General features: G+C 44.3%; 1 protein-coding gene and 1 non-coding gene across 2 annotated transcripts in view; both read right to left on the bottom strand.

Moving 5' to 3' along the window:
• The window catches only part of LOC116987180, a 116,356-nt gene that overhangs the window by 96,076 nt on the left and 3,807 nt on the right, over positions 1-16,473 (bottom strand). The window contains exons 3-7 of the mRNA XM_033043057.1: positions 15,873-16,048; positions 14,550-14,800; positions 13,989-14,121; positions 12,566-13,055; positions 6,049-6,104 (exon numbers count right to left, since the gene is read on the bottom strand). Of these exons, the coding sequence (XP_032898948.1) occupies positions 6,049-6,104; positions 12,566-13,055; positions 13,989-14,121; positions 14,550-14,800; positions 15,873-16,048 (1,106 nt within the window). The remainder of the gene's footprint in view (positions 1-6,048; positions 6,105-12,565; positions 13,056-13,988; positions 14,122-14,549; positions 14,801-15,872; positions 16,049-16,473) is intronic.
• trnaq-uug lies at positions 2,769-2,841 on the bottom strand. Its single transcript has one exon. It is a non-coding gene; the product is annotated as a tRNA-Gln (tRNA).

Below are 16,473 nucleotides of genomic sequence, written 5' to 3'. Positions count from 1 at the left end.
ACCATCCTGCAGTAATGTGCTGCATTATCCTCACTAGACCTTGGCCTGCATCATGCCGATGGCCTTTTTTTGGGCAAATGTAGTTCCCACTCAAGGTCACCCCAAAGACTAGTCCTGCATCTAGAACATTATCTTGCTGACATTGTCTGACCTCTGGATTTCCATGTGGCGTAACCTATTTTGCCATCTTTGATGCTGTCCAACATGTTGGAAAAAAAGTTAATCGGAGGTGTCGCGATTGCTTGAATTTTGCCGAAACTCTGAAGAAATGACATAGGTGGACGCTGCTTAAGTTTCGTAACGCTAACATAATGTTCTGTCAATGGCAAACAACTTGTTATGTTTACTATGACATACATTGTCGGTATTTAAGCAATAAAATGTTACTTTTTTGTCCTGAAGGTCAAGTAACATGGACTCATGCTCAAGTCTATGAAGCTCTCATTGCTACCGGAGAATGTGGTGGAGAATTCTCAGCATGCTTCACCGAACTTCAGAGGGACTTTGTAAAGACCCGTCCCACTAAACTTAAAAGCCTTATCCGACTTGTGAAGTATTGGTATACTGAGGTATATTCAGAGACTGTTGCTGAAATTGTTCTACGAAGAGGTGTATGCAGTTATTTAAGTTGAATGAAGGAATGAATGAATGACTGAAGGAATGAATAGTACTTCATTATCACATGTGACATGCCACAGTGAAATGTGCAAGAAGGAACTGCAGATGCTAGTTTAAACTGAAAATAGACACAAAAAGCTGGAGTAACTTAGCGGGACAGGCAGCATTTCTGGAGAGAAGGAATGGGTGACGTTTCGGATCGAGACTGACGAAGGGTCTCAACCCAAAACGTCACCCATTCCTTCTCTCCAGAGATGCTGCCTGTCCCACTGAGTTACTCCTGCTTTTTGTGGCTATCTTGTCACAGTGAAATTCTTTGTTTTGCATACCATACACAAAGAACGGCAGTACGCTATAATCAGTCTGAAGAAGGGTCCCAACCCAAAAGGTCACCTATCCATGCTGCCTGACCCATTGAGTTACTCCAGCACTTTGTGTCTTTATTGGGGTAAACTTGGTTTGCTTTCTCGGGACTGTTGGGAGCATCCTGTGAAGCATCCCAATAACTTGCTTTCTACGGTGCATCTGTTCCTAGGCACACAGGGAACTGCAGATGCTAGTTTACTTAAAAAGGATACAAAGTGCTGGAGTAGATTCCTATCCACATTCTCCAGAGAAGCTGCCTGACCTGAGTTACTGCAGCATTTTGTGTTGGGTTTTTTTTGTGGTAAATTAGCATTTGCAGTTCCTTGTGTCTTCCTTTAGTAGAAACGGATTCATTCTGTGTCAGCCACCCCTACAAGCAGTGAGTTCCAGAACGTAATGTGGATAAATGTGCGGTTATCCATTTTGGTGGCAAAAACAGGAAAGCAGACTATTATCTAAATGGTGGCCGACTAGGAAAAGGGGAGATGCAGCGAGACCTGGGTGTCATGGTACACCAGTCATTGAAAGTGGGCATGCAGGTGCAGCAGGCAGTGAAGAAAGCGAATGGTATGTTAGCTTTCATAGCAAAAGGATTTGAGTATAGGAGCAGGGAGGTTCTACTGCAGTTGTACAGGGTCTTGGTGAGACCACACCTGGAGTATTGCGTACAGTTTTGGTCTCCAAATCTGAGGAAGGACATTATTGCCATAGAGGGAGTGCAGAGAAGGTTCACCAGACTGATTCCTGGGATGTCAGGACTGTCTTATGAAGAAAGACTGGATAGACTTGGTTTATACTCTCTAGAATTTAGGAGATTGAGAGGGGATCTTATAGAAACTTACAAAATTCTTAAGGGGATGGACAGGCTAAATGCAGGAAGATTGCTCCCGATGTTGGGGAAGTCCAGGACAAGGGGTCACAGCTTAAGGATAAGGGGGAAATCCTTTAAAACCGAGATGAGAAGAACTTTTTTCACACAGAGAGTGGTGAATCTGTGGAACTCCCTGCCACAGAGGGTAGTCGAGGCCAGTTCATTGGCTATATTTAAGAGGGAGTTAGATGTGGCCCTTGTGGCTAAGGGGATCAGAGGGTATGGAGAGGGCAGGTACGGGATACTGAGTTGGATGATCAGCCATGATCATATCGAATGGCGGTTTAGGCTCGAAGGGCCGAATGGCCTACTCCTGCACCTAATTTCTATGTTTCTATGTAACAAATCTTTGTATAGAAGGTTTTCCCTTGCAATCTCTTGTACCTTTGGTTGAATCTCTGTCTCTGGTCCTGGAAGCAACCAGTATCCACACTGTATAACTAAACTAAACTAAACAATGCAATCAAGACCTTAATAATTAATTGCAAAAAATATTCTCATCCCAGCGCTAATATTTTTGTTAATTATATTAAATTATGTTAATTATGTTAAAGTTGACTTTTCCACCAGAGGAAACAGACAGAGAATGGTTCTTTAATTTGGCGATTATGTTCTTTAATGTGTGGCGTTACTGGTGTAGTTTAGAGATACAGCGTGGAAACAGGCCCTTCGGCCCACCGAGTCTGTGCTGACCAGCGATCACCCGTACACTAGATCTACCCGACACACCAGGGACAAATGCCAATTGACCTCAATGTGGGAGGAATCCAGAGAACCCGGAGAAAACCACGCTGTCACAGGGAGAATGTGCAAACTCCATACAGACAGCATCCATAGTCAGGAACGAACCCGGTCTCTGGCGTTGTAAAGCAGCAACTCCACAGCTGCACCACTTTGCCGCCTCTGAATTAAACGCCTGAACAGGGACACGAACCCTGGACCCACAGATTCAAAGTCTGATGCTCTACCGACTGAGCTATCCGGGCCCTGAAGTTATTCAAACAAGAAAGAGAGAGTTCAAGGGCGGAAAGTTCAAATGTTGATTTATTTCTATCTAACAGCATGTCCATCGCCCATATAAACCCCAACTGAGAAGCGGAGAGGATTTGCCACCGAAGTATGCTCTGGAGCTGCTGATGATCTATGCATGGGAGAGCGCTGAGAAGGGAGAACATTTCAGCACCGCGGAAGGATTTCGCACCGTTCTGGAACTGATTGTCCAGTACAAACACCTTTGCATATTTTGGACCACAAACTACAGCGTTGACTCTTCCTGCATTGCCATATTTCTGAAAAACAAACTTAAAGAACCAAAGTAAGTTACTTTCAAACCATATTTGCCTTTTCTGGAATATTCTAGAATCAACACAGCACAGTGAAAGGTTATTTGAAATTGGAAGGAACTGCAGAGGCTGGTTTATCCCAAAGATAGAAACCAGAGCGCCCGGAGAAAAGTCACACAGGTCACGGGGAGTACGTACAAACTCCATACACACAGTACCCGTAGTGGGGATCAAACCGGGGTCTCTGGCGCTGTAAGGCAGCAACTCTACCACTACGCCATCAATATTTAGTCTAGGGTACAGAAGGTCAGGAGGCAACAAGGAATCGATGTAAGGATAAGCAGCCATAAAGGTTTGCGCAAGGGATAATTCCCAGAGGATTTTGTGGTGTACAGATCGAGCTAATAAAATTGGTTTGGGCTGCTGATGTTTATGTGTTTGAACCCTTAGACCAATGATCCTTGACCCCGCAGACCCAACAGGTAACGTTGCTGCAGCAGCGAGATGGGATCTAGTGGCAGAAGCGGCCAAGTACTGTTTGCAGCAGAACTGTGTGAAAGATGTCAACTTCTGGGACGTTAAGGTAAAATATCACAGGAAACATGTATTGGCATTGGTATTGGTTTATTATTGCCACATGTATCGAGGTAATGGTGAAAAGCTTTTGTTTGCATGCTATCCAAATTAAATCAGACAACACCATCCATGGGTTTTATTTTGCACATTGGCCTTCATCAGACAGAGTATTGAATTTCGAAGTTGGGAGGTCATGTTGCAGTTGTATAAGACTTTGGCCGCATTTCGAGTATTTTGTTCAGTTTTGGCCACCATGTTATGGGAATGATGTTGTCAGGCTGAAATGGATGCAGAGAAGATTTATGACGATGTTGCCAGGACTCGAGGGCCTGATCAATAGGGAGAGGTTGAGTAGCCTGGGACTCTATTCCTTGGAGCGCAGGAGGATGAGGGGTGATCTTATAGAGGTGTACAAAATCATGAGAGGAATAGATCGTGTAGATGTACAGAGTCTCTTGCCCATAGTATGGGAATCTAGAACCAGTAGACACAGGTGTAAAGTGAAGGGGGATGATGTAATGGGAACCTGAGGAGTTATGTTTGGAACAAAACATTTAGACAGGTACATAGATAGGACAGGTTTAGAGGGATATGGGCCAAATGCAGGCAGGGGGGGGGGGGGGACTAGTGTAGATGGTCCATGTTGGCCAGTGTGGGCAAGTTGGGCCGAAGGGCCAACTTTCCATGCCGTAAGACTCTATGAATCTATAATTACAATTAAACCATGCACAAGTGCAACAGGTAGGGCAAAGAGAAAAATACCAACGAGCAGAATACTGTAGCATTACAGTTCCAGAGACAACGTCCAATGTCTGCAGAGGTAGGTTGGAAGATTGGGACTGCATCCTAGCTTATGGCAGGAATGATCAGAATTCTGACAACAGAGGAGAGGAAGCTGTTTCAGAGTATGGTGGTACATGCTTTCAATATTTTTGTGTCTTCTGCCCGATGAGAGTAGGGAGAAGTGGGAATGACTGGGGTGAGAAAGGTCCTTGATCCCGGTTAGCTGCCCGCCCGATAAAGCATGAAGTTCGATGCAGGCAATGGTGGGTGGTCTGGTCTGTGTGATGGACAGACCAGACTCCAAAATTCAGGAATCTTGCATTGTGATGGTAGCTACCTCAACTACCTCCTCCAGCATCTCATTCCATACACCCACCACCCTTTGTGTGAACAAGTTAACTCTCAATGTGCTGCCTCGGAAAAGCAGTCAACGTAATCAAAGACTTGTCCCACCCCGGTCATTCCTTCCTCTCCCCGCTCCCCTCAGGCAGAAGATACAGAAGGTTGAAAGCGTGCACCACCAGACTCAGGAGCAGCTTCTTCCCTTCTGTTATCAGGCTTGTGAACAGTCGTCCCATAAACTGGAGTACTCTCCCACCTCCACCCCATTGTTGACACTGTCTATGGACTTTGCCAGAGGGGGAGTTGAGGCTGGTACAATCACAACATTTAAAAGACATTTGGAAAATTGCATGGATAGGAAAGGTTTAGAGGAATATGGGCCAAAGGCAAGCTGGTGGGACTAGCGTAAATGGGGCATTTTGGACGGCATGGACAAGTTGGGCTGAAGGGCCTATTTCCATGCTGTATGACTCTATGACGATACTCATTGGTCTGGGCTTTTAATGAATGGTGAATTGAGACCACACCCATTACCATCGCTCCCTGGTTAATCCAGGCGGAAAGGTGCCGTTTAAATTGGCTCCTATTCTGTGCATCTGCCCAATCTATTCCTCTCATGATTTTGTGCACGTCTATAAGATCTCCCCTCATTCTCCTGCGCTCCAAAGAATAAATCTCGTGTTCCAAGTGCACCCGATGATGCCCAAAAGAATGGGTGTCCACAATCTCACTCTCTTGTTATGTGTCTTGTCCAAAATGAAAAGGAACTACATTTTATTTATTGCCATTTTTGCTTGTGTTCCACAGCCAGTGAAGACATTTGAAATCACTGTGACCCGCCTGGGTGGTAAATCGTTACAACTAAAGGCCAACATTTATCTCAAGGTCTCTGAGATCAAACGTAACATTCAGCAAAATTGGACCATTCCAGTCTCCCAGCAACACCTGGTATTCAATGGCACCATTTTGGATGATGGCAACACCTTGTTGGATTCCAGCATCTTCTTTGATGCAACGATCCAGCTACTCATGCTAAACACAATAAAAATATTTGTCAATGGGCATCATCTGACAATTCAGGTTTCACCAAGCGACAAGGTTTCAAGTTTAAAATATAAAATTGTATCTCTGGAGCGTATCCAACCAAGCCAGTACTACTTGACCTTTGAATCTCAGCAACTTGAAGATGAACGTACACTGGAATCTTACGGCATTAAGCAACATTCCACCATCCAAGTCAACCTGCGACTGCGTGGTTAAACAGTCTGAATATCAATAACAATGTGAAAGACTAAATTAAGTTATCATTATCTGGGTTGAATCGGAATGAACTATCACTGGCGACAGACAAGCGGCGGACACTGCTTTTGACAGTTTTTGACAGATCTCTATCTGGCAGTTTAAACTCTATTTACAACCTTCATATTGTGCACACACTTACAATGTTCAAATGACAATGTGGACGCCCATAGCTACTGATTTTCAAACTGTTGAAGAAAAAATTAAAATCCTTTCTTACTTAATTTTGATTGGAATTAAACAAGGTAATGAACGGGTGTGCGGAGGTGGCAATTGCCATCTCTCGTTGACCAGGTGCCGAATAGGATCTTGAGAATCGGCCAAATAAGATTTAGTTGCATTACCTCTTGTCTGGGAATGCGTGGAATGGTGAATGTAAACATAACACAATTAGGACAGAGGTAAGGAAGTCTGTTTCTCTGTGGGAAGTTACAGTAGGCCACCTACCGCTAGTAGTATAGAAATGTTACCGTAAAAGGGGGCTTATGATTGGCACGGAGAGGGGGCAGTGGAGCGGTCTGCTTGAAAGATGAGATAGAATAATGTCCAGATGCCCTTATATTATGACTTGTATTAACCATCTGTTGTTGAATAAGATTAACATAAATAAAAGGTATATTATGACTAATTAAATAATGAATACCTATGTAGTAGATTGTAGTTATAGGAAAACATATAGCCAAGGACGAAGTATATTTTCGTATAGTTGTATCTAACAAAATATAAAAGTTGTTGACAGCACAGTATAACTGTCGGCTAATTCTACTATGAAGTCAGTGAACTGGTGAGCAGTTTTCTGCCGCCATCTCTCCATGATATCATGCAATAACGTCCCTTGAAGCAAACCTGCGAAGTCTCTGTTTTTCCTTTAATTTCCCTCGGTTAATTTCTTCCAGAAAAAAACAATTTGATAATTAATGCTGATTTTTCAGTGGGCTGCGCTCTAAGGATCATAAAGGAATTCACTTGATTGGACTAAATTATTTTTCTGGATACGTTGAAAATCCTCTTGAGTATAGAAGGTGGCAGCAACAAGGAACTGCAGATGCCCGTTGACCAAAGAAAGACACCAAATGCTGGTGTAACTCAGCAGGACGGGCAGCATCTCTGAGGAACATGGATAGGTGACGTTTTGGGACGGGACCCTTCTTCAGACTCATTATACTTCATATATTTTAATATTAACTTTATACTTTAGAAAGTCTTGCCTAGCTGCCAGGAAAGTAGCTCTACTTTAATTCAATTAAATGCCAATTATTTACACTAAATTTGCTTTTTGTTCTTTGTGTAATTCAGCATGGATAAATAAAAGCTGTAACAATGTTTGAAAGATTACCTGGTTAATTTCTTCAATCAGAGTTCTTATATTAACTTGTGTTCTTTATCTGTTATGAGTTACTTGGTGCCGAATACTTGTCCGTTAAGTTCTGCACTTCCACTGCAGTTAATATGGAAGGGGGATTCATACATGATGGGAGTTGATTCAGCTCATCATGTTGGTGGAACAAGAAGCAAGAGAAGTTGACAACAGTGAAACCACTGAGATCACGTGTATTGAACTGATAATCAACCAACAACCCCTGTGTACGGTCCCCACGTCTGCATTCTGAACATTGCTCCCAATTGCTTCTAAACACAATGCAGTTGGGGCTGCATGGTGGCACAGTGGTAGAGTCACTGCCTTACAGCGCCAGAGACCATGGTTCGATCCTAACGGCAGGTGCTGTACAGAGTTGATACCCTGTGACCGCATGAATTTTCTCTGTGTGAACCAGTTTCCACCCACATTCCAAAGACAGGTGCAGGTTTGTAGGTTCATTGGCTTCTGTAAATGGCCCTTTAGTGTGTAGGATGTGAAAGTGGGATAACATAGAGCTAATATACGGGTGATCGTTGGTCGGCACGGATGCAATGGGCCAAAGGGCCTGTTTGAACACCATTGCTAAAACTAAACCAAAGCCCATAAGCGAGGTTGTAACCTCTGTGACTTGCTTGTATTTATTTCGTAACGAGGTAAATGCTATTTTACCTTTTGTCGCTATCTGAAAATGAGTCAATTTAGTCTAAGAGCCGACACAGTTATTTTTACAACTTTTCCACATCGCAGTAAAACCATCCATCGCACATTCACACAAGCACGGCCAGGGTGTCTCTGATGTGAACAGCTACTTAAAGACCATGAGAGGTCAAGGGATCTGGAATCCCCAAATCTCTTGAATTAGCTCCCTCACATTGAAGCAGACAGACTGGAGTGGAAAATGATTAACTTCTCCCCTTTCCTCCCAAGAACAGCTTCTGTCCTGCAAAATTGGTGTTGTGGGCCCAACTATGTATTTATTCCCATAAGGACTCAAAGCACTAGAGTAACCCAGCAGGTCAGGATCTCTGGAGAACATGGATAGGAGATGTTTCAGGTCGAGACCCTTCTGGTCTCATTATTCCCATGGTGTGGGTGTGAACGACTAGATCAACATTTAAGCACTATTCAAGATTGCTCTTGTACTGAGGGGTTTGTAGAACCATCACAGTGCATAGCTGGAAGTCAAAACTATATCATTATTTGAGGCACAGAGAGGGTAGACAGGCAAAACCTTTTTTCCAGGATGAAACTAGGGAGAGATGGAAATCCAGGATGCAATGGTCCATCTCAGGGTTCATCCTGAGCAAGTGTAACTAAATTGTCAGAGGTTGAGAGACAGTCAGAGGACTGTCAGATCAGTGGACTATTCATACACAAACATTCTGAGCCATAGCCTCAGTGTAAAAGGATGTATCTTTAGAAATTTGATGAGGAGGAATTTCTTTAGTCAGGAGGTGGGGAATCTGGAATTCATTGCCAAAGACGGCTGTGGAGGCCAAATCAATGGGGATTTTTTTAAGGTGGAGATTGTCAGATTCTTGAGTAGTTTGGGTTGTCAGGGGTTATGCGGTGAAGGCAGGAACATGGGGCTGAGAGGGAAAGATAGATCAGCCATGATTGAATGGTGGGGTAGACTTGATGGCAGATACAAAATGCTGGAGTAACTCAGCGGGACAGGCAGCATCTATGGAGAGAAGGAATGGGTGACGTTTTGGGTCGAGACCCTTCTTCAGACTGACAAACGCTTTAACTTGATGACCATGTCTTTGTCCTGCCCCCACCGGTCTTCCAGTTTTTTTACCCCCCCCCCCCCCCCCCAGGGGAGGACAAAGTCTGGTAAGTGATAGGTGGATACAGATGAGGGGGGTTTATGATTGGCATACGGCAGGACAAAGGCTAGAGATGAAATGGAGACAGAAGGGTGTCAGATAAGGAGAGAGGAGGAAGTGAAATGTATAGGGGGAGGTGCAGGGGATGGGATCATGGGAGAAATACAAGATACATTTATTTGTCACATGTAACAATTGATACAGTCTTCTTCTTCTTATCGAGTCCACACACAAGATTAGAAGTTGTTCAGCCAGAGCTGAACACACTTCTCGGCATCTGCACAATGGTGTCTGTCTTGCGCTTCTTGTGCTTCTTGCGCGTGGTGGTGGAAAGATTGGTTGAAACAGGGCCGCGACGTGAACGCTCTTTCCTTGGCCCCATTGATACAGTGAAATGTGTGGTCGCCATATACGGCCATACGAATAATAAAGAACACAGAACACAATAGTCGGGACTGGAAGACATCCTCAGCGGCTTGGGCATTGGGCATCCGAATCAGCCACCTCCTACCAGCGTCCGCGGCTCCAGAAGTCCACAGGCCGCGCTGGGCGGAGATTCAATGCTGGTGGCCCTCGGCAAAGGGCCCCAGGACTCCGCGATGTTGAAGTCAACGCCGCCCGCGCTGGAAGCTCTACAAACCACAGCTCCGATGTTGAAGCAGCAGGCCCTACACTCCGGAGCTTCAACGGCGATCCAGGTAAGGCCTCGCCCGCTCTGCGATGTATCCAGCGCTGCGCCGCCGCTGCTGCAGCTCTGGTCCGGGTCCCCGGCAGGAAAGGCCGCTCCAATCCAGGTGGTAGGCCGCGAGGATGGGGGCGAGGACGTAACTCGGAGCATCCTCGACAGGAAGTGACTGGGAAATTATTTACCCTTTACCCTACCCCCTCCCCCCCCCCACACACATAGAAAAGCTAAAGAAATCTCCAAAACAAACTTTTAAAACAGACTAAAAATTAAAAAAAGACCGAAAAACAGACAGACTGTAGGCAGAGGCAGCCATCAATGCGGCACCCTAGTGGTACACATTGTACAAAATAGGCAATGTTTTCACACAGAGGGTGGTGGGTTTATGAAATGAGCTGCCGGAGAAAGTACAGTAATTGAGTTTAAGGGACATTTGGACAGGTACACGTACTATGACTCTGTCTTCTTTCTCCAGTAACTGTGGCTTCACCCCGGCTATTGTAGATGGATCTCTCCGTCTGAAGAAGGGTCTCAACCCTTAACATCACCTATTCCTTCTATCCAGAGATGCTGCCTGTCCCGCTGAGTTACTCCAGCATTGTGTGTCTATCTTCGGTTTAAACCAGCATCTGCAGTTCCTTCCTACACTGATCTCTCATCAGTGTCTCCTCTGACTCCCATTGTTCTGCTCATACACCCCCTCCCCCTAGATGGAACAAGATGGAGTTCCCCTGGTCCTCACCAGCCTCCACATCCAGTTAGTTAGTTAGTTTATTGTCATGTTTACTGAGGTACAGGGAAAAGCTTTTTTGTTCAATTGTTGTTTGCCATCCAGTCAGCAGGAACACTATAGATGATAACAATCAAGCTGTCCACAGTATACACAGATACAGGATAAAGGGAATAATGTTTAGTGTCAATAAAAGGACTGATTTTCAGATAGCGACAAAAGGTAAAATAGCATTTACCTCGTTACGAAATAAATACAAGCAAGTCACAGCTGTTACACCCTCGCTTATGGGCTTTGGTTTAGTTTTAGCAATAGTGTTCAAACAGGCCCTTTGCCCTATGTATCCATGCCGACCAACGATCACCCGTACATTAGCTCTATGTTATCCCACTTTCACATCCTACACACTAAAGGGCCATTTACAGAAGCCAATGTACCTGGGAGCAATGTTCAGAATGCAGACGTGGGGACCGTACACAGGGGTTGTTGGTTGATTATCAGTTCAATACACGTGATCTCAGTGGTTTCACTGTTGTCAACTTCTCTTGCTTCTTGTTCCACCAACATGATGAGCTGAATCAACTCCCATCATGTATGAATCCCCCTTCCATATTAACTGCAGTGGAAATGCAGAACTTAACGGACAAGTATTCGGCACCAAGTAACTCTGATAAAGGACACAAGTTAATATAAGAACTCTGATTGAAGAAATTAACCAGGTAATCTTTCAAACATTGTTACAGCTTTTATTTATCCATGCTGAATTACACAAAGATTGGCATTTAATTGAATTCAGATTCAGATTCAACTTTAATTGTCATTGTCAGTGTACAGTACAGAGACAACAAAATGCAGAATTAAAGTAGAGCTACTTTCCTGGCAGCTAGACTAGGCTACCGTCTTCTATAATAGAAAGTCAATATAAAAATATGAAGAGTCTGAAGAAGGGTCCCGTTCCAAAACATCACCTATCCATGTTCCTCAGAGATGCTGCCTGTCCTGCTGAGTTACACCAGCATTTGGTGTCTTTCTTTGGTAAACGGGCATCTGCAGTTCCTTGTTGCTGCCACTGTAATACTGTACTCATGAGCATTTACTCAAGCAATACTGTACTCATGAGCATTTTCAACGTATCCAGGAAAATAATTTAGTCCAATCAAGTGAATTCCTTTATGATCCTTAGAGCGCAAAACCACCGAAAAATCAGCATTAATTATCAAATAGTTTGAAAACCAGTAGCTGTGGGCGTCCACATTGTCATTTGAACATTGTAAGTGTGTGTACAAGGTGAATGTTGTAAATGGAGTTAAAAATGCCCAGATAAAGAGCTGACTATTGAGCATGTTTGTTGAGGACTGAGGGGTGTGGGGAACGTGCACTGAGACTGCATGAATGAATGTATGAATGAATGAACGATACTTTATTGTTACATGTACCTATCTAGGGTAGGGTGCCTCGGTACAGTCAAATGCTTTGTTCTGCACACAACCTAGGCTGTACACGAGTGTCCCCACCTATCTGTTGCCGACTAAGTTACAAATCACTGAACAACCTTATCTGTTGCCCCTCATGTGGGATGAACATGCTGAATCACCCCAGTTCCATTTGTGGATATTGGTCACACAAGATCGCCTGGATGAACAGGTGGTGGGAAAATGTTCCAGTAGAAAGAACACAATACAGAACATGTGCCTGTCAAAAGCAGAGTCCGCCGCTTGTCTGTCGCCAGTGATAGTTAATTCCGATTCAACCCAGATAATTACTCTCAATGATAACTTAATTTAAAGTCTTTCACATTGCTACTGATTATCAGACTGTTTAACTATGATCCTCTGCATTTAAACATTGGAGTTCGCTGCCACCACGCAGTCGCATGTTGACTTGGATGGTGGAATGTTGCTTAATGCCGTAATGTTCCAGTGTACGTTCATCTTCAAGTGGCTGAGATTGAAAGGTCAAGTAGTACTGGCTTGGTTGGATACGCTCCAGAGATTCAATTTTATTTTTTAAACTTGAAACCTTGTCGCTTGGTGAAACCTGAATTGTCAGATGACGCCCTTTGGAATTGACAAATATTTCCATTGTGTTTAGCATTAGCTGGATCGTTGCATCAAAGAAGATCCTGGAATCCAACAAGGTTTTGCCATTAGCCAAAATGGTGTCATTGAATACCAGGCGTTGCTGGGAGACTGGAATGGTCCAATTTTGCTGAATGTGGCGTTTGATCTCAGAGACCTTGAGATAAATGTTGGCCGTTAGTTGTAACGATTTACCATCCAGGCGGGTCACAGCGATTTCAAATGTCTTCACTGGCTGTGGAACACAAGCAAAAATGGTAATAAATAAAATGTAATTCCTTTTCATTTTGGACAAGACACATAACAAGAGAGTGAGATTGTGGACACCCATTCTTTTGGGCATCATCGGGTGCACTTGGAACACGAGATTTATTCTTTGGAGCGCAGGAGAATGAGGGAAGATCATGGGAGGAATAGATTGGGTAGATGCACAGAATAGGAGCCAACTTAAACGGCACCTTTCCGCCTGGATTAACCAGGGAGCGATGGTAATGGGTGTGGCCTCAATTCACCATTCATTAAAAGCCCAGACCATTGAATATGCCCCATTTACGCTAATCCCACCAGCCTGTATTTGACCCATATTCCTCTAAACCTTTCCGATCCATGCAATTCTCCAAATATCTTTTAAATGGTGTGATTGTACCTGCCTCAACTCCTCCTCTGGGAAAGTCCATAGACTGTGTCTACAATGGGGTGGAGGTGAACAGAGTGGACTGTTCACAAGCCTGATAACAGAGGGGGGGTGGAAGATTGCAACCTTCACGTGGTCCGCCCTGTTTCGACGAATGCAATCAACCCGGCGTGCACAATCAAATAAGATCAAATAGTACAAGTTGTCCTACAACTTTAGGCTGTGCACGCCATATGGTAGAAGAAGAAGAAGAAGAAGAAGAAGAAGAAGATAACAGAGGGGAAGAAGCTGCTCCTGAGTCTGGTGGTGCACGCTTTCAACCTTCTGTATCTTCTGCCTGAGGGGAGCGGGGAGAAGAAGGAATGACTGGGGTGGGACAAGTCTTTGATTACGTTGACTGCTTTTCCGAGGTAGGGTAAGTGTAGATGGAGTCAATGGTGGGAGGTGACGTCTATACAGTGTGGCAGTGGTGAAGTATAACACAATCCCATCACCCACTCAGCAAAACACCATCATTGCTTTAAACCATTTTACCTGGACATCCCAAGCTTGGACGTTCATGACACAGGGCATGCTTAGACATTTCCTGGCTTCATCCTGCATCACATTCCAACCACCTGATGAAGCCACGTTTCCAGTTGGATCGGCTGGGTCAAGAATGTATGTTCTGAAAAATAAAACCATTTAAATAACACCACTTAACTTTAAGCCGGTGTTTGCTGACAATATGCCAGTGAATGCCATGGTATTTATTATTATTGTGTATCAATCCTGCAATTACAAAGGATCATCTTGTGATTCTGTGCAGACATTTGTATTTCAATTAAGGACGGCACGGTGGTGCAGCTGGTAGAGCTGCTGCCTCACAGCGCCAGTGTCCCGGGTTCGATCCTGACCTCGGCCGAAGGGCCTGTTTCCATGCTGTACCTCTAGACATTCAGAAATTAGTATTTTTAATATGTCCAATGTGTTTCATGAAGATATCTGAAGAATGTGATGCAATGTAATATTTGCTGCTGGACCAGGAAGCCGGAAGGGGAACGTTAATTAAAAGTACAAGAGTAAGTGTAATTGGAATAGTCTACAGTGACTTACCCCTTGTCATGGAGCTTCTTGATTAAAAAGTCGGCCAAGGTTGGATTGTTGACATCATAGAACTCTGTCCAGTAGATGCAGACTTCCTGATAGCGGCAGATCAGGTCCAGGACTGTACAGAACCCTTGGGCAGTATCAAACTTCTCCTGATGATTACCTTGTTCCCAGGCATAGACTGTCAATAGCTCCACCGCATATTTTGCAGGGAGCCGTGCTCCACCACTCAACTCCGATTTCCGTGGCTTGACATGCTGGAGAAAATTAGTGACAAATCTAAATAAGCAAAGATGATGGATCACAGAATATGGAACTGCACAGCATTGGAATGTCTGTGCTATAATTATAAGACTAATTCTTATCTGCCTGCACATCATCCTATCCCTCCATTCCCTGCCTATCCATATCCCTAATCCAACAGTCTCTTCAATGCCACTATGGTTCATGAGTTTGAGAATCATAGAGTCTTACAGTGTGGAAACTGGCCCTTCGGCCCAACTTGCCCATACTGGCCAATATGTCCCATCTGAAGGCATTTATAAACCTGTCCTATCCATGTACCTGTCTAAATGTTTCTTAAACATTGTAATAGTCCCTGCCTCAACTACCTCCTCTCAGAGCAGAATTAGGCCATTCGGCCCATCTTTCCCTCTCAACCCCATTCTCCTGCCTTCGCCCCATAACCCCTGACACCGTTACTAATCAAGAATCGGTCAAGTGCATTTGCCCCCACCACCAACCCCGCCAGTGTAAAAAATATGCCCCGCAAATGTCCTTCAAACGATGCCACTCTCACCAAATTACAAGTGCCGAAGAAGATGGAAACTGAGATGTTGAAGCAAGCTCTCATTTTAATTTTGGACCAACATCTACTGGAGAGGTTTAGGCTGGGTCTCTATGCCTTGGAGTGCAGGAGGATGGAGGGTAGGGGGGGGGGGGGGTGATCTTATAGAGGTGTATAAGATCATGAGAGGAATAGATCGGGTAGATGCACAGAATCTCTTAGGGGAATCGAGGACCAGAGGACATAGGTTCAAGGTGAAGGGGAAAAGATTTAATAGGAATCTGAGGGGTAACATTTTCACACAAAGGGTGGCGGGTGTATGGAACAAGCTGCCAGAGGAAGTAGTTGAGGCTGTGACTATCCCAACATTTAAGAAACAGTTGGACAGGTACATGGATAAGATAGGGTTAGAGGTGGGACTACTGTAGCTGGGACATGTTGGCCGGTGTGGGCAAGTTGGGCCAAAGGGACTGTATCACTCTCTGACTTCATCCTCCCGTGGTTTCAATGATTAACAATGATCCTGTTCTCAAGTCACTCACCTCCTTGTACCAATATTTCAGCAGACGAATCAAGTCTTTAACTTTTCCCGGATGCCGTTTCACAAATTTTCTCTGAAGTTCAGTGAAGCAGGGAGAGAATTCTCCATCCATGACCTTATTTTCATTTACAAAATTGATTAAATTGAGATGCGCATCACTGAAATTGCACTGTGGTGCTGGAAGAAATTAAATGGGAGATGGTCAAAAGACAATTCCTTAACAAAAGCTGTCCTATAAACTCATCCAAGACAAAGCAGGCCATGAGTAATAGGAGCAGAATTAGACCATTCGGCCCATCAAGTCTATTCCGCCATTTAATCATGGCTGATCTATCTCTCCCTCCTAACCCCATTCTCCTGCCTTCTCCCCATAACCCCATACAGTTACCAAGCAACCTTCCAAGGGGTTATCTGTAAATTTAATCCAAGGTGCTGACTAAGGCGACATTACACCTGGATGACACACAAAGGTTCTGATGGTAAAACCAGCTGCCCTCGAACCCGTCCGTCCACGGTTTTGAAGGGTATTTGTTCACTGCCAGACAGCAATGATATAGATTTAAGTTTAATCGGTACTATATAAAAGTACAATCAAGTCAAAC

The sequence above is a fragment of the Amblyraja radiata genome, chromosome 25, assembly GCF_010909765.2.
Source record: "Amblyraja radiata isolate CabotCenter1 chromosome 25, sAmbRad1.1.pri, whole genome shotgun sequence".
In the NCBI taxonomy this organism is placed as follows: domain Eukaryota; kingdom Metazoa; phylum Chordata; class Chondrichthyes; order Rajiformes; family Rajidae; genus Amblyraja; species Amblyraja radiata.
Note: the sequence above shows the minus strand (reverse complement) of the source record. Positions and strands in the feature narration are given on the sequence as shown.